This window comes from Opisthocomus hoazin, chromosome 18 (genome assembly GCF_030867145.1).
Source record: "Opisthocomus hoazin isolate bOpiHoa1 chromosome 18, bOpiHoa1.hap1, whole genome shotgun sequence".
Classification (NCBI taxonomy): Eukaryota; Metazoa; Chordata; class Aves; order Opisthocomiformes; family Opisthocomidae; genus Opisthocomus; species Opisthocomus hoazin.
Window position 1 is genome coordinate 8,614,761 of NC_134431.1, and position 23,877 is coordinate 8,638,637.

General features: G+C 46.7%; 1 protein-coding gene across 1 annotated transcript in view; it reads left to right on the top strand.

Annotated features, from left to right (window-relative positions):
* Positions 1-23,877, top strand: part of RIMS4 (regulating synaptic membrane exocytosis 4) — a 59,226-nt gene that overhangs the window by 21,551 nt on the left and 13,798 nt on the right. Inside the window, exon 2 of the mRNA XM_075438722.1 lies at positions 13,365-13,506. Coding sequence (XP_075294837.1) covers positions 13,365-13,506 — 142 coding nt within the window. The remainder of the gene's footprint in view (positions 1-13,364; positions 13,507-23,877) is intronic.

Below are 23,877 nucleotides of genomic sequence, written 5' to 3' on the forward strand. Positions count from 1 at the left end.
AAATTAAAATGCCTTACGCTACCTATCTCTGGACAAGTTTAAAGGCTCCAGAGATACTTACATTTTAAGTAGCAATAATGGGTATCTATTTCCATCTTTGCTGAGTGGTGAGTTCTGAGTTCAGGCTTATTCCCTAGTGGTAAAAGATAGCAGAGAGAAAAAAATGACACATTTTCATATGCCATTTGCTAGCGAGGAGGCTGTTGTGATGCTCTTTTTCGTTGCCAAGGAAACAGAGCCCTGAACTCATGGCTCCGCAGGCAGGAGGAGGAGGAAGGGAGGTTATTTCACTCCCGAGTTTGCTTTGTAATTTTGATTCATGGTTGGGATCTGTGAATGGGTTGGGACTGAGGGTCTCTTGCTGAAGTTCACTCTCAAAATTGTGTTTTCCTCCATATGTTGGTTTTCTTGGTGAAATAAATGGAGAGGCTGGAGCCCGACGGCACAGCTCCACCCTTGTACCGATAGCGTGGGGTAGGGGCAGGGGACTGTGCTGCCTCTGGAACGAACCTCTCTGACCTTGCCAGTACCATCTCTAGAAATCCCAAGGCCTCCTGATGTCAACCCAGTCTTTAAGTATGAGAATAGAAATATGAAAGTTAACTGCAGGTATAAAAAGGAGGCAAACTATGCAGATGCAGGCGCTTTGTAAGCAAGGTTAATGCACAGTGTCCTCTTCCGACCTTGTTTCATTGCTGTTGGTCAGTCATGGCCTACACATCTTATAAAGAGGTTCCCATCAAACTTTTTGTTGTTAGTTATGTTAAATCTGATTTTTTTCACTCCTAAATAAAGATACATACTGCTCCATAATGCACGTGTGATCATCCTGAGCTGGCGGTGTTGTCTGCAAGATTGATATTGGCTGTAGCACAAGTCTATACTTCTCTTTTATTTCTTCATCTGCTCTCATAGTAGAGAGAGAGAAAAATCACCAAGGTGCTCTAAAGTGTTTTGTTCATCTCTGCTCCTTCTACAAAATGTATTTAGAGATATTTGGCACAAATCATGGGATTTTGGTGAGCTTGCTGCCATGTATTTGTCATGGGGTAGCCATGCTACGAACAGCCACCTGCTTCTCATGAAGCTGGGCTGGTGGGTGCTGTTTTACACTGAGAGTGATTAACACAAATTCCATTTAATACAATAATGAACACTGTAGTACGTCTCTTCTTGACAAAGGACTGATTCTTCCTGCGTCTAATGGTTGGTAATTGAGAAAATTAGATCTTGGTATTGTTCCTAAAACATATTAATCTGCTCCATTGATGGCTCTTTTACTCTACTCCTCAGTAATCTTCAGACAGGTGTAATATTTTTGTTGGTTTCCCACATTCTCCAGTATCTTTCAGCAGAGATGAAGATGTTATGTCCATTTTCCACCTCTGACCAAAGGGTTTTTTTCCTCTAGAAGCTCAATACTCTGCTGTGGACAAACAGTGAACTGTATTTCCTAATGAACTTCAAATAGTTTGGGCTGTGTTTATATCCGAGCGCCGCTTTTGTGTGTGCAGAAGACAGATGTAGGAGGCAGTTATGTGTCTGCCATGTTTGTCTGTGGGAGAGTTTGTCACTCAGACAAGAGTCTGCATGCATCTCTTCAGGGTTTAGGCTGTGAAAATTTTGCTTCAATTTTCTTTTCTTTTTTTTTGTTGTTAGGAGGCTGCTAGTTAAATTTCAGTATCTCTGTGTTTGGTATCGAGTAGCATTTTCTGTGCTGAACGGCTTGCCTTGTCACCAGTTGGAGATAGCTATGATGTACGGTTGGCAGGGCTGTTTGCTGTGAGGTGAAACCCAGTGTTTTGACCACTTTAATTTCTTAGTTACCGTGAATCACTTTATATTGTAAGGTACTGCTGCAGCATGGTGGCTGGTCCTGTCCTGGTCTGAGCATCGAAGCCTGAACCAACCCTCTCTTCCAGACGTCCAGACATGTCCGCAGCCAAATTGCCACGGTCCTGAAGGGCAGGCTGCTCTCTCCTCTCTCCACCCAAGCAGAACAAGGCACTTGGGCTGTAATAAAGTGATCCCAGATCCTGGCAAGGGATCTGTGCGAGAGAACTGATCCGAGTGCAGCGAATCTGTTTGCAGGAGCAGAGCTTGCATTCATGGGCTGGAAGAGCCGGCAAGCGAGTCGGGCTGCTGCTGTGCCAGGGCCCCTCTCCGCCTGCCACAACGCGGTGGGCTCTTCCCTGGGCTTTCGGGAAACGCAGTCACCTCCGTGGTCACTGCGTCGGCAGCACAGGCGTGCTATGAGCGGGGGTTTTCATGCTGTTCTCTGTATCACTGCGGAAGAAAATGGTTCCCTTTAGTGTACTTGTGGTGGGATGCGGTGGCTGCCTGGCAGAACAGGCACTGCGTGGCTGTGGACCTGTCAAAGGTTCCCTCTGCTTGAGTCAAAGCGAGGTGTGAATTAGAAGGGGGAAAATGGGTTGGCTTGCTTGCTTCCCTTAGCATTTGCTGGAGTTATTACGTGAAAGCACCTTCGGTGAAACCTGTCACAGACAGTCGTATCATCATCATCTGGTGAAATTGCCTGGAATTAGAAACCGAATGCGTGAAATTGTTCAACTACTCTGGAAACTAGAGCATCATCTCCCCCTCGCTGCTTCCACAGTGGATCAAATAATTGCTTCCAAATGGACGCAAGTTATTAAGCAGTGTGTATAATTAAAGTCAACTCCTTATGAATTTGATCATTCATTTCCTTAAGGAAAATATGATGAAGTAATTACAACCCAAGCTAAACACAAATCAAATGCTATTCTAAGTGTGATTCTGCACCATGATTCTAGTTTATGAATGACTCCAGGGTTCTGTGGCTTCGTGCCTGTTAAAGAAATGTGGCTGTGGTTTTAATTGTGTTTATAACGAATGAACAAAAGGTTACATGACTCATTCACTGTGCCAAGACCATTGTTTGCTCTTTGTCAAGACCACGTGTGTGTGAACCCAAAGCTGCTCGCTCCTAAAAGAGCATCAATGGGACAGAAGCAAAGGGAAAAATCTTGTTCATAGATCTGGACTTGTCAGCTCTTTCCCCCTGAATTTTATCTGTACCAAAATTAAACTTTAGTGGCTCTAGCTGTGAATTTGAGGGAGGTAATTATTTCTTCCATACATAAGGCAGAGTCCTGTCCTCACGCTCTCCCCTCTCTCCATCGCTCACGTAAATGGTTTTGGCCAAATTAGGTGGAGAGGTGGAAGATACGAAGACCCTGGGATAGCTCTGGGTAGAGAGAAAGACCCAAATTAGGGGTCCTAGAAGAAAAGGTCTGATACGTGATCTCAGCTTAAAAGTAAGATTCTGAGTGAAAACAAAACCCTGGAGCTGAGCTTTGTAAATCCCCTGGGTGGAAAGGTGTGTCAGCTTCTCTGAGAATCAGGATGCTCATGACCTCAGAGTCCTCTTCTCCAGCAGGAAAACATGGCTTGCAAGGGGGCTGCTCAAGTTGTTTTTCCCCACTTCCCCAGAGTCCCGGAGAGACGAGCAGGGATCTGGGCCCTTCCAGGAGGGGTAGGTAGTGAGCAGGCAGGTTTGTCGGGCTTGGGAAGGGCAGAACAGCCTCATGCAAACCTTCCTGGCTTAGCAAAGCGTAGACAAGGCAGCTCTTTCATCTCATGCCATGCTTCTCTTACAGTGATGCTTTCTAGCGGCTTTATTTTTGTGAAGGCACCTCATTTTTGTGATCTTCATCTAAATTGAGAGGTTTTCTGCAGCCTGGGCTCATTCATGTTTCAAATCCTGGTCTTAAGCAGCATTCTTAGTTATTAATAGTGAGAGATGGATGGCAGAATTAGGACACAGTGCTGTGGTTCAACTAGCTAATTGAGTGGAGATGCTGGCCTGGCCTGCATAACATGTGCTGGTCAGCTGGAGGACTTCTAGCCACAGGGACATGGATCAGCTCAACCTTGAGTCCTGCGTGTGAAATAACAAGAAGAAAGTCCTGGGGTGACCCTGGCAGACAAACTAGCCACCCTCCTTTTGGCTTTTCATGTTTGCCTGATGCCCAGATCTTCATAGTTGGCCAAGTTTAAAGAGTTTTGAACTGGGAGCATTTTGTCTTAAAGCGCTGCTGGTTGGTTGTGCCATGTCTGACATTTCCTCCAGCTTTCCAGGGAAGAAGCATTACAATGTAGCAGTTTAAATAGAATCAGTTGTTTATTGATACTAATTGCCTGTGGCTGTGCCAAATGCACCTGTTCTCTGAGCCCAGCAGCTAGACCTTCCCTGGCTTGGCAGGTACTGGGGTAGCAGACCCCCGGGCCCTCCCGGGTGGTGAATGCCAAAGAGGGGAGTTAAACTCTTGGTGAGGCTTAAACCACACAAATCCAAGAAGTGGAAAGATTGGATCCCCTGGTTGCTGTGCAGTCAGGATGTGTGTGTATATGTAATGTGGTTTATGGCATTATAAATATATCATAGCAAGATTTTTAAAGTCATCAGCCCTTGCGCAAGCACAAAGGGAGCAAAAGATGGAGAAAGGCCTGGGATGCATCTGTCCCAGACATGTGGCTCTTCCAGGGATGACTGGGCCAGCATCAGCAGTCCCGGGCTCGTCTGTCCCTGGAGACCAGGGCCTGCAGACGGGGCAGCATTGGTGTTTCATTGCTAGGCTGCTGAAGAAATAGTACAACAGTGAATTTTCTGTATGCATATGGACATTTCATTTAATGAGACTCTCCTGCAAAGCATGGCAGATCAGGGGAAGAGAAGGGGGCAGCGTGTTCTGGTTTCTTACAAAAATAAAAATGCAGAAGCAGCCATCGGATGAAGCTATTTGGATCTTGCTGGTGCAAACAAAATAGAGACATGGAAAGAATTCTGAGGAGCTGGATCTAGCTGCAAGTAGTTTCCATGAAATACTCTGAAAGAAATGAACGTTTTTGTTAGTGTTGTAGTACTGCAACTTTTTCCTAGTGAAAAGCTAAACAATTTTTTATGGTAGTCAAAAAATCTGTTTAGAAGTCATTGACAGTGGAACATGTATGTTTAGGTTTGTTAGTTTTCTCTCTTTTTGTCAGTGAATGAAAAAATCTTGTTTTCCTGGCTACATGTTAGTTGCAGAACTTTTTCTTTAGACATTTTAAAATGAAAATTTTGGCCATTTAATTTTTTTATGTGGATGAATTATCAAAAAGGTCAAAATTGAAAATAGTATTATGGGAACTATTTGGTTATAACCTCAAAAGCAGCAGAAAAAATATATCACACTTGTCTAGTTTAAAATATGAAAATGGATCTCATGAGGATAGGAAGCAAAATCAGCACTTTACCAGTGCTCCACCCATCCTAGGAGAGGTGAGACCATCTTGCTGGGGGTGGAGACCTGCTCAGATACTGACACAGCTGGATTTAAAGCAAACTGCAGCTCAGACCAGCTTGGACCGCTTTAAAGCGGCTGGGGAGTTGGGGATCCGGGCTGGGTTACGGGCTTGGTAGGATCTATAGGCAAGCCTAAAAGCCAGTGTGTGGGGTTTGGTGCTTCCCCTGCACGCAACGGTGGGGTGGGAGAGGTGCGGAGGGCAGAATGCTCTTCTCCCTGGGTTGTCTGGGGTGGTGGAGGGATGGACAGGCTGTGCAGGGGAGCGTCAGCCCCGTGTTCTGGCTTTAGCATTTATAGGAAGGAAGAGGAAGAAGATACGCTTTGCCCTACCTAAACTAAGCTACTGTTAGGCATTGAAAATAGGGCTGTTGCTTCATGAGGACTTGCAGGCCTCCCATGCCATGCACGGCTGCATAACGAGTCGCCCTTCTGTGGGCCGGAGGAAGCTCTGTGGTGCACCTCAAGCTCCGTGGGTAGAGAAGGGAAGGCAGTTGCCAGGTGCATGCGTAATAAAAACAACACCGTGAACAATTTTTGGTCCTCTTTCAATGGTGAGGAAGAAGAAGAAAAAATTATGGGTTCAGGAGGGAGCCGGTTTGACATGCACGCGTCTGGGCACGGGTGTGACTGCTGCCTGTCGCTGTGGGTGAGGAGAGGCAGGGTCGAATGCTAGGACGGGAGAAGGTTGCTTTGTGCTGAGATAGCATCATGGCTCGGGAGCAGCGGGACGGGTTGGGGGCTGTGCCATGGGTGGGAGTCCGGAGGAGGGGTCTCGCTGGCATCACCACAGCCTGCCCGTGCAGGTCGGGTGTCCTGGCCCCGCTCTGCGTGCAGCTGGGGTCTGTAGCTGGCACAGCAATACAAACAGCTGCTCATTTTACGGTTCTCTGGCTCTCGCAAGAAGAGTTGACTGATCTTCCCCAACCCTGTGAATGTACTTAAATTGCACAGATTAAGAATTAGCATGTTGAAATTTTGTTTTTCCCCCATCCCATAGAAGATTTTCTGCTTAATTTGGAAAGAAAGGGTGTGATTTTATTGGTGTCTGAAACTAGGACAAGGGGAATGAAGCAAACAGCCTGATTAGTGCCCCTGCTTATCCTCAGCCATTTTCTGTCATTCCTGGTGGATTGTTGAGGCTGTGATGATAGTGTGGCATGTTCTGGAGCACAGTACAAACTGCCTCTCTTTAGGTGCTCATAATTCACAGTCCATTAGGACGTTGATGTAGGGAATGCTTGGCAGGATGTCAGAGCTTGCCAGGCATGATGAGATTGAGTTCATCTTGTTAAACTGCATTCTGAAGAGACTGTCCAGTATTTATATATCTGTTTTCCTCAGCAGTAGCATACCCTTAGGAGAGCGGCATGGCTTGCTCCGAACACAGACACCGATGTAAAAGGGCCTGCGATGCCCACCCCGACAGCCGCTCCGCTCCGCGTGTGCCAGGCTGCCGCAGCTGTTGGGTATTCATGCAAGCTGCGGGAAGACTTTTCGTTTTTCCCTTTGAAGCCAAACAATGGAATTCTTACGTGAATCTCAGAATTGATTCATGGCACACGAATCTTAGCACGTGTCTGTAGGGATTCAGCATCTGACTAAACAGAAAACAATCTTTTCTTTTTAAACCTGTGAGAAACAACAATACAGTGACAAAGACTAAAGTGGGGAAGCTAACGCATTGGCTCTTTTCTCAGACTATTGGAAAATAAGAAGTAGGTAAAATGGTCAGCAATTCAGCAGTCTGACAGGGTGCTGAGCTGAGACTCCCACTGCTGCTTTTGCCCACAGACGTGCCAGAGACCAGTTGTTGGACTTGGGGACCTTCTTTCTAATCTCGGCAGGTGGTAATATCCAGATGGGCGTTTGGTGTTTTCTCTTCTTTGTTTTCAGCCCCAAACTGACATGCATCATCTTTTCTTTGGGGCAGATCTTCATGGAGAAGAAAGCAAGAATCAACTCTTTGTTTTTGACCTTAAGAGTGAAGTTTCTGGCTGTGGGAAATGAAAGGGCTTGCGAGGCCATGTTAGAGCCAAGGATAGAGCAGGCAGATTTGGCATAAACTGCTGCATAGCTCGGGATGTATCTCCTTTGCAGGCCATCAAGTCCTGTCCTCCCTGACCACGTGCCCCTCGTACAGATGCAGACTGCAGATGCACTCTGCTCTCACAGACGTTCATCCCCCTCAGCTCATCTCTGCTTCTCCATCATTTACAGTGTGCTCTGAAGGGTGCATCAGCTCTGTCAGATGGGGTTTTCGCTGTGTCCCCCCTGGGGCTGTCAACTCTCCGTGCTTTGTAAGTGCTGATTTGTACCTGCACCTCATTTTGGAGCAAAGCCGGTAATTCACTTGCTGAGGAACCCAGGTGTGAAGCCAGAGAGCAGAGCGTGCCCAGGTCGATACCCTGCAGCGTGTGTGGATGCGAATCAATGCATGCTGCTTGGCTTGGGCAAGAAAAGCAATAGTAATGCAGCCTCTTCATTCAAGCTTGGACTAGTCTTTCTTGGAAAACACAAAATGTTAATTTTTCCAGAGCTTTATAGCAGGAACAAATCCAACCTGAAAGTAAGCATCCAACTGATTTCCCTTCCTGATTTTTCCCTTGCACCCCAAGGTAAAGTTTGGGAAGGAAACAAAGCTAAGCAGGCTCTTCTGCTGGACCCTTGGTGTGTATTGTGTGGCCTGTGTTGGTGCTGCCTGGCCATACACTGTGGGTAGCAACACGTTCTGTGCTTGGAAGTGGCTGGTTAGGAGCAAAGCTGATCGAGCTGAAATTCAGTCAATTCCTAATCTTGGGGTTTAATCAATATCAATTAATTCTAAAGTGTGGGAGGGTGCACAGCACACACATCATGCTGGTTTCTTTTTGTGTTGGTAGCATCCAGCAAACTGAGCAAACACGGGGGGGAAAATTGAAAACAAAAAGGAAAAGAGAAGGAAGGTACCAAGTACCTGGGTGGGGGAAAAGGAAGCGACAAGAGAGGAGGCAGTGTAAGGATGACAGTGAAAGGGGCACACTCTGTCTCTCAAACACCAACTCAATAAACATCTATCGTAGAGTAATTCTGTGATAGTAATAACTATATAATCATGACATTGTAATGAGCTTTTGCGGAACTTGCATAGATTTTTCAAGACTTGATGGCCTTTGTGCGTGGAGAGACCTGTCAGGACCAGAGAGGAAGGGCTTCGAAGCCCTTCTGTGCCAGTGTTTCACCACCCTCATGGTGAAGAATTTCTTCCTAATATCTAATCTAAATCTGCCCTCTTTTGGTTTAGAGCCATTCCCCCTTGTCCTGTCACTACACACCCTTGTGAAAAGCCCCTCTCCATCCCTCCTGCAGGCCCCTTCAGGCACTGGCAGGCTGCTATAAGGTCACCCCGCAGCCTTCTCTTCTCCAGACTGAACAGCCCCAGCTCCCTCAGCCTGTCCTCATAGGAGATCATCCTTGAGAAGAGCTGCCTCTTGATGCGGTTGACATATTTAAGGAAGGGAACTCTCCAAAGGATGCTCTGTGCCATGTGGGGCACCTGCACACCCACCTTCCTCTTCTTTGTCCATTACTGGGCGGTCTGGAGGGAACTTTTGGTTAGTTGGTCTAATGTTGCTCACAGGCAGAATTAGTGGAAACATGATAATGAGATCCAATTAATAAAGAACAAAACGATGGAACATAATTAATACTAGTCAAGAACAATTTAGGGAAAATGGGTTTTAGTAGAAGCAGGTATCTGGGTAAATGCGAGAAGTATGTAAGGGTTTTGTCCTAGAACAACGTGACCCTAAAAAATGTGATAGTGATAAATAGATTAAAAAACTTCCTTCACTTTTTTAAAAAAGGGGTTGTCAAGGAAAAGCCTCAAAGGCAGGAGACTCTTTTGAATGCCTGATGCTATTCAGTGTTTTCATTTGATTTGGAGAAAACATGAGTTTAAACTTCACTGAATTCACAGGCAATGTGTACATTAGAAGGATAGTAAATAGTATTGAGAGTGGGAGAGTTGTATAGAACTGTCTGAACTTTTTGCTCTCTCTCTTCAAATAAAATGTATTTTTGTACTTATTTTTTAATGTGATGTTCCACAAGGCTGTACCAGCAGGACAGGCAGGGACTACACAGTGTCCAGGAGAGGTGTGATGCTATACCAAGAGCTTACAGTGGTCTTGGGAGATACAAGCAGAAGAAGTGAAGATGAAAGTACAAGCTGATTTTTACCTCTGTGCATGTTTTTGCACTAAAATGCAGTCTCCAGTTCTGCTGTGTGTGTGTTCTCAAAAGGGCATTGAAAGCCTGGGGAGGTCATTAAAAAGATTCAAGGGCAGGAGAAAAAAATGCCAGAGCATGAGAAACATAAAGAGCTCACTGTGTTTAACTTGTCAAAAAAGATTGAGAGATGACTTGATTACACTGCAGAAGAGCCTTTATAGCGAGAACACAAAGCAGCCCTTGCAGTGGAGAAGGGCATTAAGAAAACTGATGGGCGAAAGCGGAAACCAGACAAACTTAAGTCAGATTTCTGAATGTCAGGTAGTAAAATAAGCTGCACAGGCAAGTGTCAGATTCTTCATCTCTCGATACCTTCAAATCCAGAGTGGATAGCTTTTTAGAGGATATTCTTTAGCCAGACATAGTTGTTTGGCTGAACAGAACAGAATCGAAGTGCCTGTCAACACAGAGAACTTGGCAAAGTGTCTGCTGGTCCCTTCTGGTTCTTGGCATGTGTGAGGTGTAGTGTATCTTCATCCTGGGTACATAAGCAAAAACTTTCTTCTTTCCAATGTCATTCTGAAGCAGAATCTGCTCTTCAGCTGTGTATTGCACTGCAGGCTTGACTGGCTTCTTAACCTTTGTCATTTACTGTTTAATTGGAAAAGGTGCAGGGAATAAATCTGGTGACACTGCAGAAAACATCGATACTGCTCTTACTTGTTCCAGATACTGGTAACAACTAAATGAAGACAAATGGTTTTGCCAGGCAACACCCACGTAGACGCACACCATTTACCTTTTTGATTTGCAAAAGTGTTGAAGCACCGGATTTTGGGTAAGGCTGGAGGCAGAGCCCCTCCGCGCTGCTCCACACTGACCAGAGGATGTTGCTAATAGGTGACTATTGCTTGCAAAATGTTTTCGGTCCGCAGATGAGCAGTGCATCTTTGTCCATATTCATTTGCTTGCAGCGCTGACCCTTTCCAGATGTGCTACTCCTGATCTGCTCTCCTCTCCCAGCTAGGGGAGTTAAAACACTGTATTTTTGTTACTTGCTGACTACAGGTAAAATTTATGTGAGTGGCTTTGGAACCTGTATCCCATTTCTGGTGACATCTCTGGTGCTTATGTTGATCTCTTATCCTGTTTCAGCCTTGACTCTGGCCACAGTGGTTTGGGAGCTTGCCTTTTTGGCAAAACAGGTTATTCCCCTTCTGTTTAAAGGAAACTTCTTGCAAAAAGAGACTGGTGGGGGGAAAGGCTGGAGAAACCTTTCTCCAGAATAATGGGAGATGGTTTGTGAGATGCAGGAGTCCCTGTGCGTCTCTGTCTGGAAGAGGAGGGAGGAGCAAAGGATGCTTGTCATCTATTGCTGTCATCTTGTTTTTTAGAGTTTCTCCATTATAGTTTTTCACTTTTGTTTTTAAATAAGAAGATCCATGTGTCATAGCTGTAAAATTAATCAGGAATACTAGAAAACCACCCACTCATAGAAAGCCAGCAGTGCGAAGCTGGGCATGTGGTGCTACAGCTGAATGTGCCCCGGGCCAGCTGAATCTTCTCCGGTACAGTGCTCTGGTACTGCCCATCTTCCACGGTGCTGCCTCTCCTTGTGTTTGGGCTGTTCTGCTGTGTGTCATTAGCTTTGAGTCAGGAGATGGCTAACGGAAAGCAGCAAGCACCTTGGGTTGCTCCAAAGCCTTGCTCGGTCCCAAGCCTCTTGTTTGTTGCCAGATGTGGATGCGTAGGCTCCTAAGTATGAATGTCTCCAGGCATATCTCATTAGACTGGGGAAATAGAGATAATTTTTTTTTTTTTTTTAAACAGATGTTGCATAGTTGGGCAACGGGGCCTTTTAAATTTGTTTCCTACACTTATGTCATTTGCTGCTTTGACTCTGGTGGCCTACCAAGGCTCTCGTAAGGACTAACCTAAAAGGCGCGGAAGGATGAGTGTTCGGAGAGTGCACACGAGAGGGAGGGATGGGCATTGTTGGACGTAGATGACTAAAAGATTGTTTGTGGAGGTGAATGCGAGACAAATTAAATAGACCATCAAGTCTGCCTGCAAAGCTGTGGGTTGCTCTCTAAAGGAGCCTAGAAACCCCATGAGAAGATCCAGCAGGCTGTACAAGGCTTGTCAAAGGTGAGTCAAAGGGAGCTGCTCAGCGGTGGCTGGGGAAGTAGGTGAGGCCATTGGATGAGGCTTTGCTTTTATTGATGCCTATATTGTTATTCCTGCCTGAAGGTTTAGATTTTGAAAGGACATTAAAAATATGTTTCACGTTTGTGTAACTTCCTGATTTATACAATGTGCTTCGTACATTGCTCCAGGCACACAAACAATACAAACTGTAGTTAATGTTAGCCCAGAACATGAATATTCTATCCTCTTAGCCCATAGGGACATGCATGTGCGTGCTGCACCGTATGTGGGGACAGCAGCTGGTACCGAGCCCTGGGGCCAACACGTTTACGCAGTTGGAAACCTCATGATACCAGAGGAAAAGGGACTTTATAGTTGAGTTTATACAAGAATTTTTGCCTTTGCATTTCTGTGTAGGTATATTTTGAGAAGTAGGATAGGGAGCATTTCTGATATCTTACTGATTTTTGTAAATTTTTATTTTAAAGTGCCTGTTCACACCAAGATCCAAAGAAAAGTGTTTTAGGTCAAGAAGTTTGCTACACAAATAACAACGTTCTACATATTTTAGACAGGTTCTTACAGATATCCTTGTATTTCCAAAGGAATTGGGAAAGACTGGTTTTCTTTACTGTTTGGGGATCCTGAGTTCTCTAGACTGAGTAGCTGCATCATTTCTTCTCCAGGATGGTACTGAAAAAGCTGGTGGGTTTTTGAGAGCGTTGCAGGTCAGAGCTTTGTTGCCTGAACCCAGGTTAATGGACGGGCATCTTTAACGGGTTTAGATAATTCTGCTTTGTTCAGAAGACTTGTAGCAGATGTGTTTCAGGGTGAGTGCTGTATGTGGGATGAAATCTGGAGCTTCCTAACACCAGCTAAAGCAATTAATAGTAATGGTATTCATGACATATTCATTACATAACATGGCTTGTTCTGAGGAACAGACTGCTAGGGATGGAGGATGAAAATAGCAGCTGTTAATTTCAGAGCGCTGAGCCTCTGAAGACTGCACCCAGGAGGAACCAGAACCTACTTAATTCCCTTTGCACTCTGGCCGAGGGTGTGTGTGAAGGGAAATAGTCCTCTCCGGGGTTTGCTGCTCCAGGTGCCACCAGGGAATGTTGTGGCCGTGCCCAAGTATTCCCCCGTGGCCCATCCTGGAGGACTCCTGCCTGGCCTTCTCCTCCCCTCCGCTCCCATGATGCTCGCCAGCAGCTGCGGCTCTTCGCTGCTCCGCACAGTCCGAGGCAGCAGCATGGGATTTAGGGGACGTTTCGAGGCACGGGTCCGGCTGTACACCTCAGCTCTGCCCGTGGTTGCTGCTGTGTGTGCCCGAGCGGCGTAGCTCCATGTATAGCCAGCTTGTGTGCCTGCATGCACCTGCACTCCGTGTGTAATGAATTGGTGCAAGTGGTTGGAGTAGGTAGGGTGGTACGTGTGTTTTGAGTTTCTGCTGGGTCCTGGCTTGCTGGAGCACTGGGTTTGTTCCAGAGATGACTGGGAGCTGCTGCTGAAGCAGAGCTGAGTAACAAAATGTTGCCTGAGTTCGTAATACTGCCTGGCTGCCAGATGCCAGGCTGATCTGCTGAAAGGCCTTCTCTGCTTCTCCTTGACTCTGTCATTGCAGAAGGCTCTGGGAACAATAGCTGACTGTCTTTTCTCCCCTTTTGTTCCTAGATGGGGATGGTCGGAGGCTGAAAGGAGCCATCCAGAGGAGCACAGAAACGGGGCTGGCTGTCGAAATGCCCAGCCGGACCGTCCGTCAAGCCAGCCATGAGTCCATTGAGGACAGCATGAACAGCTATGGATCAGAGGGAAAGTAAGTCATTGAAAGGGAGCTGGGTAATCACTGTGGGATGCACTGTTCTTTTTACACCTATTAATTTTTCTTCAGAGTGATAGAGGATGTGTTTTTCTGACCTGCCTATGCTGCAGGTGTACTGCCCATTCAATTAGAGTAGAGAGGATCTCTCTGCCTGCATAGCTGGCGCATACTCTAGCTGTTTATGTACTTTTTTTAGTGTCCTCATTATTCTGAGCTGAAGCAGATACCCATTACTTCTAACCGCTTTGCCTTTAGAAGAACAATTCAGGGTGAATAGCTGAGACTCATTACTGGTAATAAATTATAAGCCAGTAGTCTTTAATGTTGCACAATAGCTGTCCCTCTTCGCTATTTCAAGATAGCGTTTTGGTTTGGGGAGGAAAGAAAGTGCCAAGGTGATGAAAAGGATGCAAGTAGCACAATAATAGTTCTGATATCAAAATACATATTTGGAAGCCTGTGTATACTTTTGGTAACAAGCTGTCTGTTGTTTCATCTGAGTTAGTGACCTAAAAGAATGTATCTTATAAGTGGTTTTTGATCCCAAGAGAAGTTATAACACACTGTGCTGCACTTAGGCATTATACCAGAATGCAACGCAGGGATCATTAAGCCAGAACTTTGGGGGCTGACTTGTCTCTCGTTTTCGTATTTCCATTATTTGAAGCCATATATGGAGATTGTCATCTTTTTATTAAGATGACCGTTCATGGGAACCTTGGGAGGTGATAAAAACCCAGTATTTAAAAAAGAGGGCAATATATACTATCAAATTCTGTGCTTCTAGGTATGAGGCCAAAATGTTTGTATAGCTAAAACGTGCTCTGTTTAAGCCAAGTACCATGCTTGGCATCGCTCTGTACACTCTTTAGTCCTGTGTGGTATTCCAAGTACACCGTGCTGCTAAAATGCTGGGATAGTCCAAAGGTGCTCTCGATTAATGTGATTCTGGTGTTAAATAAGTAACAGGCCGTAAATTAAGAGAGAGTTTCTTTAGCTTTAGAAGTAGGCTAATCCTGGAAAGGCATCATAGATCTGTGCTGAAGGTTGGAAATAGTAATGAGGCACAGGCTGCAATAGCAATCTTGTCACTCCAAAGCTGTGATGCACCTTATCTCTTCTGTGAGCTGCTGTCTCCGGGGAAATGTTCCTGCTACACCACCACAGTCCTGTGGCTTGGAGTTCTGCCTCCGCTACGAGATGCAGGGGATTAGTGATTAAGTTCAGTCCTTTGGCAATGTGGGGCAAGAATCTGCTTTTGAGCAGAGTAGAATTCTTTGCTTTTTATATTTACATAGCTTACCCTCCTGGGAAGGGGTATAATTCTCGGAAAGGTCTGTGTCCTATCATTGCATACGCTGGCTGCTTTGATTGCGCTTTCCTGGAGAGAGAGTATTTCTGCCAACAAAATGTTGCACCTGTACAAGTGCTGTTTTACCCTGAAGGCAGGTGGCATGTAGCTATCAGGTCAACAAAGAAAGAAAAATCCTGTCTAGCAATCCAAATGTCTTTATTAGAACAAGTCTAACATTTGGTATTTCAATCTCAAACGCTGCCAGGACATCTTTGCCAGCCCCTCTGCCAGGGATGGGATGGGTTCTCCTCGTACTTCTCTGAAAAGTGTGATTAAGTGGTTCCTGGATGCTTTGTTCCTCGGTGGGATAATTGATCTGCTCTGGAAAGCCGGTGGGAATTGTGGCGGTCTGTCTGAGCTGCAAGTGATAAGCAAACAGGGCTGAGAGTACAAAGAGCTAAGAGGGCTCTATTCTCTTGAAACATGGTGGGAGGGCGGTTTCTCTGCTTTCATTTCCTGCAGCAAAGAAAGGAATTGTTTGGGGAATAGCTTTGAGGGACAGAAATGTATTCTCCTAAATCAGATTTCTCTTGACCTCTCTCGTTTGCTGTAGCTGTGTTCCCAGGGAGGCAAGATGAAGATTCATATGACTGTGTTAGCTGTGGCAAGTTTATTTTCTTTTTAATGCTGGGTTTCTGACTGATGCAGATGCTCCTAGGTCAGAGACAGTTTTCACCAGTGACTATCAAAAACTCAATTTTCAGCAAGACGAGGTTGTCCTAGTTCTTCCTACCCATGCGTCTCTTCAGTATGTTCACACAGGGAAGAAAATGGATTCAAAACCTCATCTTCCAAGAGGCTTTGTTTTCCCAAGTTCTGTAGATTTTTGTAATCTTTTTCAGTTTAAGGACTAAAAGGACAACTTCCAAAAGTGGCACACTGAAATGATCAAAGATCTGGTGAAACTTCGCTGCGGAAGGTCTTTGAATACCTGCTCTCAGTTCTAGAAAAGTGCTTTTAAAGTGGTGCTGATTGACTGCTTTCATGTTTGTTGTGGCGAGCTGGCTGCAGCTAGCTACAGCTGCTCAGTGCCCGTGCAAAGCATCGTGGCTGAAGAGTTTTCTGTAGTGCGTGATTTTGAGCAATGCCGCTTTTCAGGTGAATACCAGAGTGCATGAAATCCCGTTTTGTTTTGTTTTATGGAGATGCTTATTCTATAGGTATATGCTTCTCCTCAGACGTGCTAGGCCCTCCTTCAAGAAAATATTACCTTTAAGGTTTTACCTGAAGATGAACCGTACTGAAGATTACCTGGTCTGAAAGATGTCTCCTGGAGTTTAAGCTCGCGTGCATGCCAGTAAGTGCTGACAATGTCAACACACTACTCTGTTTAATTTTTTGCCATACAAAAAGTCCCCCAGCTCTATTACCCAGCTTTTCTGCTGCACAGTGGTTGTGCACTAGTGTGGGAAATGAATATAATACAACTCAGTGAGAGACCTTATAAAAGGGAAAGGTGATATTTATTCTAAACAAAGCTGTTTTCAGTCATTCACGCTTCTGGATTTCACTTGCTCGTGCTCTCACTGCCCCGTGCAGCACTAAGCCTTGTGCGTCCAGGTGCCGCAGCCAGCCTTGGTCGTGTGCCACAGGGAGGACCAGGGACACCGTCTGTCAAGCCCTTGCTATGTCTGCTGAGTTGTTCTTCACCACAGACTGGCTCTTGGACTGTTTTTTTACACTTTCTAGGACTTGCCTGTTATTATGGGGTGATCTTTCACCTCAAGGTCTTGGTTTTTTTGGCTTCTAACTCTGTTGTATTCCTCCTGTTGTCAGAAGACAGGTCTGCTGCTGACAGGGTGGTTGTGCTTTCACACACACAGATGTTTCCATTTATAATTCATCCAGACCAATCTTAGTACAGGTTACAAATGTCTGCAGCAGTGGGTATTTTCTTCTAGGTATGTACTTAAAAATCTGCATGTGAGAACAATTACCCACTGTAGCAAGTGCCTACCGGGTGGTCTCAGGACACCAGCATTACTGCAAGGATAAAATTCCGAATATAGGAATAACTCTCAAACCCCTGAGATTCGACAGAGGCCTCCTGCTCCATCCTGGCTCTTGCACAACCCACGTCTCGGTTTGGCTGGGTTTTGCTGCAGCTGCACGAGACCACGTACAGCATTCAGAAAGCAGTAGATTTTGCACTTAACGTGTAAATTACTCCTGCCAACCACTTTTCTTTCTGAAAACGGAGCAGAAATACAAAAATGAACCTAGAACAAAAGACTGCTAGCTGCCATAGTCCCTAAGAAGTGGTATTTGTTGGCTTTTTGTTCTTGCTGGCTACTGCTGAGATGATTAAGTTATGGAGAGCTAAGGTGATTTTTACCTTATGAAAGCACAGCAGGTGATGACTAGCAAAGACTCAGAGGATTGTTCTTGTCTTATCTGAGAAGAGTCTGCCCGTCCAGCAAGGAAGCATCTTCTTGTTAGCCATATCATCTCTCTCTTCCCGTCATGAGGGCAGCGGCAGCCTGAGCCCTGCCAGGAGCCACCGAAGTGACGAGGGCTGGAGGCAGAGCACAGCCTGGCTTGTGTGCCGCTGGCACTGGCATCTCGTGGCTCCAGCTCTGTCCTGTCTCCTGCTGCTTCTGCAAGCTGCGGCTTGTGCCGGTTCTCCCATTGGCGCGTACAGGGCTGATGTGAACCAATGCTGGGGCTTAGGCTAGGAGAGCTACCTGCCCTTCTCTGCTTCACTACGGAGCAGTAACTGAAAGGAAACTGGAGAATGTACTGGCCTGGCTTGTGACCGTATCGCCATGTGAAAATCCACTTTCCTTCACCAGAAAATTAATTTGTCATTCGAAAATTCGAGGATAGGTTTAGATTAGGTATGAGAAATAAATTATTTACTGTAAGGGGGGTGAGGCCCTGGCCCAGGTTGCCCAGAGAAGCTGTGGCTGCCCCCTCCCTGGAAGGGTTCAAGGCCAGGTTGGATGGAGCTCTGAGCAACCTGGTCTAGTGAAAGGTGTCCCTGCCCAGGGCAGGGGGCTGGAATGAGGTGAGCTTTAAGGTCCCTTCCAACCCAAACCATTCTATGAGTCTGTGATTCTAATTACCTAAAGACTTGATTCCTAAACGCACCATTCATGAGATTCATGTCATAGCTATTTGCTGAATGTCTCTTTTTCGGTATCCAAAGCCAGGGGACTTCTAGACCCTTAGAGAAATTAGGGCGCTCTGTTTATCCAAGTCCTCTTGAAAAAATGTAATGAAATGTGTTGTTAATGCAGTTCAGGCTGTAAGAAATCAAGGCCTTTCGAGATGGAAAGTGGGAAAGGCATGGGGATTGTTTCTGCAGCACACCAAGAAATTACTTGGCCTCTTCAGCAGCAGCAGCACATCCTTTTGTGCTGTTAAGCTTGACCAGCACAGCTCCGAGAGGATGCGACCTTGAGAGCTGTAGTTACAGCAGTAAATACAGTGAATCCCACCTTCAGCAAGCTCCTGGGAACAGGCAAAATTGCTCTCTGAAGGCAGGTAGCTATCTTTTTATTCAGTGCGTCTGTGATGACTTGTGATTGCTAAAAATGGAGCTAGCCTGGTAAGGTGGGGAAGGGAATGGGGGAGGTCTTTGTACGTAATTCACTGCATAGTTTTTATAGCTCCGTTTAGGTGGCAGAATTCATATGGCAGAAGGGATCGGATACATGAGTGGAGTACAGTGTGTACAGCACAGAAGACAGCACGTCACAGTGCTAAAAATGCAGCAGAAAGTGGAGTGGCCAGGAGAGAGCGGAGCTTGTTGAGAGGCAGAGACGGGGATATTGCCTGGCAGAGGAGAGGTCTGTGGTCGGTGGGGTTAGGCTGGGTTTGGACCCTATAGGGACAGACGCTCATAGAAAACCTTTCCAGCCAAGGTGAATGCTTCTGCAGTGTTCACGTCGACTTTGACAGGGTAAAGGGCTGTGTGCCCAATCCCCTGACAATGTAGCCAGATCCATATTGCATTAATAATTCCTCATGTGCACCATAAATATTTTAAAGACAGGGGCAGTGGACATTAAATTAACCAGTTCTGCCTTCCTCCTTAGCTGACAGATATCTGCTTGGCTTCTGTGTGTAAGATGTGATTTAAAAGACGTTAAGATACAATATGGATGAGTGTGATTGTTACACAGTACATTGCTGCTCCCTGAAATTGGAGTTCTGATGGGGTTTTTTATGTTCAAATAAAATAACTGTCAAATATGTTACCAGTCTCAGAGGAGACTTCTCCCCGGCTTTCTTCTGGATGAAGGAAGTGTGTTGCTGACCCTGTTGTGTGTGTGTGTGTGGTTTTTTGTTTTTGTTTGTTTTTTTTTAAGACAGAGCTGGAGAACTTAGCTATGCAATAGATCTAGACGTGTAGCAAATTTGTTAGTTCAGCTGTGCAAGTCAAACCAGCTGCATGGCTGTGTTTAGGCAACTTGCTTATTAATTGCAACTTTGTGCACAAAGAGGACAAAGAAAAGTCTTCTAGAAAATATTTACGAGAACAGAACAGTAATTTCTGAACCCTGGGCCCAAACACATCCCATCCAGTGGAGCACCTCTTTAAGAGCGTATCGCTTCTAAAGGCTTGAGTTGATGGCAAATAGGCATTTGGGTGGATAGTGTGAATAAATCCATGAAAAGCACAAGGCAAAATGTTATCTTCTGAAAACAGCTGTTCTCCGGGTGTGCCCGGGGGTGGCTGCGTTGATGCAGTGTCTTCACCACTGCCCCACCTGGCTGAACCTGCAGCAGCAGAGCAGGGCAGCTCTGCAAAAGTCAGGATGTGCAAGTGTAATAGAGAGGCAGAAAAGGGGTTTTATCCAAGGGGGGGACACACAAAGCCTTCTCAGAATACCCCTCCTCTTGACAGAGCTCCTCAACAGAAGGGGATTACACCTAGCCTGTGAAGGGAGCAGGAGATGAATACCTCGCTCTGCATTTCTGCTCTACAGACGTGGCAGCCAGTGTGTGGCCATTACAAGTTGGTACAGTTGAGACCAGTCACAAAGTCTTGTAAGATAGAATTTAAAAGTACTGTGTTGAGGGCAAAGGAAAGGAAATATGCTGGTCTATGCTTTGAACTGATAACTCACGAATGGTGTTGAGGACTGATGTGCAAAGAGGAGGGACTGGAAAAAGATTTGGAAGGAAAAAGTAAAGCAAAGCGTAAGAATGAATTCCCTAGGGAGGCATTTTAAGAACAGGTTAGACAAGAAGCGGTCACAAATGATGTAAGTAAGGCTGTTTTGGCCTTGGGACCTGGGTGTGGACTGGGTGACCTCTGGAGATGCCTTCTTACCATATATCCTGCGCATTTTGCAGGGTTTTGACAAGCTGATTCTGCAGACGCTTGCAGCAGCATAATGGTATACCTGGCATACAGAGTCCCAGAAGCAATTTAAAAATAGATTTAGAAAAGAGGTCAGACAAACTCCGCATGGACAGGAAAAGAAATTAATGATACATTCTCCTTAAACGTGTCTGTGCTGTTACGCACTCTGCATGCTAATGTGGAGCGAACGGCGGGGGGGCTGTGGACGAGGCTGAGCAGAGCCTCATCTGAGGTGTGAGAGGGGCTGGCACAGGTGCGCTGAATTTTCTTTATGCTGTTTTGTATTGAAATCAGCGTTGTCCGTCTAGGCATTCAAATCCTCATCAGTTGACAAGCAAACTTTGAAAAGCTAGTTCTCCATTTGAATATATCGGAAGAAAAGCGACCTTGCCGTGAAGGAACCAACTGCTGGATGCTTTGCGCGTGGAGAGGAAGGGCACAGGTCTGCACAGTGGGTAGGTCAGGAAATGCCGCTGCCTTGAAAGAGCGGAGAGGCAAGCAGCTGGCAAAGAGCCTTGAAGCCACCCTTAAATTACAGCACAGAGGACAGATTTCATGTGCACTGACCTACAACGTGCAACGCAGGAGCACAGTCTTCAGAAGCTGCTGCACAGATTTCCTGACTAATCAGGATTATCAATGTTGTGTTTAAGAAGAAGGACATCTAGGCAATCTCGGCCCCAGTCTGAGCGCACGATTCCCAGGACGGAGTGGGCACAGGGTTTTATTCTGCCTATAAACGTGTCGCGAAAGGAACAAATGGTTTGCGCAGTCGACTTTTTCCCGAAGCCGGGAATGGTGGCGTGTTCTGCGTGGGATGGCCGGCTCTGTCGTGTCTGCGTGGGCTTGTCTCCCTCTCGCGGGGACCCCAGCCGCTGCGGCAGGGGCCACTTGTCCCTGCTGTCCCCGCGTCCCCGCGGCCATGCCTGTGGTGTGGAGGCACCCAGGCGAGCTGGCGGCTGTGCCAGGGACAGCTTGGGCTTGGAAACGGCCGGTTTGTGTGCGCGTCTGAGCCGGGGTTTGCAGCCAATGCTGCCCCTTGGGGTGGAGCTGATACCTGTGTGAACAGGGTTGATGTTCCTGCGGGTTTCTGCTGGCGGGCTCCGAGAGCCCGGGATCAGCAGCCTCCAGCATGCCGTCCTGCTGCAGCCCCTGCTCTGCCTCCGTACTGACACCAAGCGCCCTCGTCTGCGGGGCCTGCAGCAGAATGTCCTTCGCTTGTCCTTGACACCCTGGAGGTGTCACTGACCTCCCTGTACTCTCCCTGTGCCTTCAGGTCAGTGACAGAGTCACGTTTGACTTGCCACCATTTCCACATCAAAGCCCATAATCTTTAACTTCATTAATATCATTCTTGTTCATGTGTGGCAAAGCAGAGCCTGTGAATCATGATTAGTGAAAGCAGAGGGCCAGAGAAGAGATAATTGATTTCTCTTTGCTGTTCAAAGGGCTGTGCTGCCCTCGCTCAGCAGGGCATTTGTGCCCTTTGGACAGAGGGCTGACAAGTGTCACCTGTTAATCTTCTCTGTGTGCAGCTGTTTGTCAGCACGAGATGGCCCTGCTGCAGCCCCGGTCCCCAGGGCACTGCTGCTTATGGCAGTTGCTATTTGCAAGTCAGCTGCAAAACGCTCCCTCCTTATTCTTCCAGCTATTTTTAGCACTACTTCTTAGATTTTAATAAAAAAAAAAGACATCTTGTATCGGTGATAACCAGGTTGTAGCGATTTCTCCCCTTCAGGGAGAGGCATGTTTGGCAGTGGGAGGGGAAGGGCTTTCCAGGGTGGCTCTGGTGCATGTGAAACCCATCTGCTGGCTGTCACCCGCGGTGGATCCCTTCGGGAGCACATCTCCCTGCCAGCGCAGCCAGCGTGCGGTGGTTCAGCAGGAGAGCTGGTCTCTGAGTCAAGGGCAGGTGAGAAACGGCTCGGTTTCTTCAGAGGCCAGGCAGGAGAAGTCTGCTGAGTGTGCAGCATGTGGGAGAGTGGCAGGGGAGGGCTCTTGGGAGCACTGGGGCTGCGTTTAAAGACCTGAAAGAAGTCATGGTGGTCCCTGGAGCTCTTTTGCTCCCTGCTTCAGCTGAAGGGAAAGTGAGTGAGTGAATGAGGAAGGTCTGTCCCACCGATCTTGGAACCAGACTGTACGCAGCCCCCTCACCTCGGCATCCCAGCTTCTCCCCAAGCACTTGACAGACAGAGCTCGCTGAGCTGAATTTGAGCATCCTAAATTTAGCCGATGCAGCTACATGGTTCCTGCTGGTTTTAATTCACATTCATACTAAAATTTCTGCAGTTTTATTTTCCCCTTCACTCTCCTCTCAAGGGAGAAGCAATGGGTTTCTTGGAGGTAGCTTATGATTTTTGCAGACAGAAATTGTTTCCATTCCAGGTTGTTGGCAATATCCAAATATATGTCAAGGAATTGGTCAAAGCCAAGGAGCCTGATTTAGAGTTGCTGCTTCTAATGTCTATTAAAGCAGCACTGCAGAAGGTCAACCTCTGTGCAACACAGCAGCCAGTTCCACCAGCTAATGGCATAATCTATTGAAGAATTAATTCCTTACATCTTCCCTTCCTGGTCAAACGTAACAACAACGGGGAGCATCAACTGTCTAACCTAGTACTGAGTTTCATATAGTGCTGGTAAACCTATTAACTGAGGCTGTTTTCCAAACTCCTGGAGTCTTGACTTTGGCCTGTGTTTTTAAGTGGGCTTTTACTGTTCCTCTCAAGATCAGCCTTGGTGCTGCAAAGCAGCAGCAGCTTCATTGGAGCAGCAGCTCCACTGTTCTCCTTGCGAGGGTCCATGCTTGTGGCACAGCCCTGGTGTCCCTGCAGCAGCGTCCTGCCCTCTCGCTGTAATTTGCACAGAGGAGTGTTCATCATTTCGAGGTTGTCCTGAGCCCTTGGACTTCTGAAGCTGTGCGGAGATTGCTTTGCTGTAGACACTGCCAGCTGCCATTAGTTCACTTTTCGCCAACAGCTCTTGTTCTTGTGCTTTTTAACGCTGTTCATCTCTCCTGCTGTTTTACTCCGAATCACTGATGATCACTGCAGCATCAGCTGCTCCATTAGCTGGTGCTTTTATTTTGTCTCGAGCTGCCCCAGCTGCTGGGCAGAGCCTTTGCTAGCAGTGTTGCCCAGAGGAGGGGTGAGCTGGTATGTGAGCTCGCGGGTACTTTCTCTCCACACACTTATCAAGTGCAGACAAACATTTGGCATCGGCCTGTGACATGATTCCCTCCCCAGCAGGTAAGAGAGAATGGTCTCCTGTGGCAGGTTTTGTGAATTATTTTGAATATTCAGAGGCCAGAAGTGTGTCTCCTTTGCTGTCCTGCAGCAAGTGGAGTTTCTGTGGGTGGTCTTCTCCCAGCTCTGTGTCCCCAGTGCAGTAGCGCGGCTGGACTTCACCCTGGAGAGGGATCGCTCCAAGACCTGGTTCTGGGTGTCCTGCAGCTGTAGCAGCACAGGGCTTTGCTCGGTCCTGGGCTTCCCCTCCGCTGTGCTGGTCCTCGGCATCTTGTTAATGAGCCCAAGCATCTGTTCTGAGCACAGCAGTGAACATTTCCCTGAACGGCTGCGGGTTGTCTTGCCAGCTTGTTATTTACGTGCTCATTCAGGTCACATACTCCCCAGGGCAGGAGTGAGACCCGAGCTTGGCCCATTTATCTTCTACAAGTTGAGAAGAATAAAGAAAACAT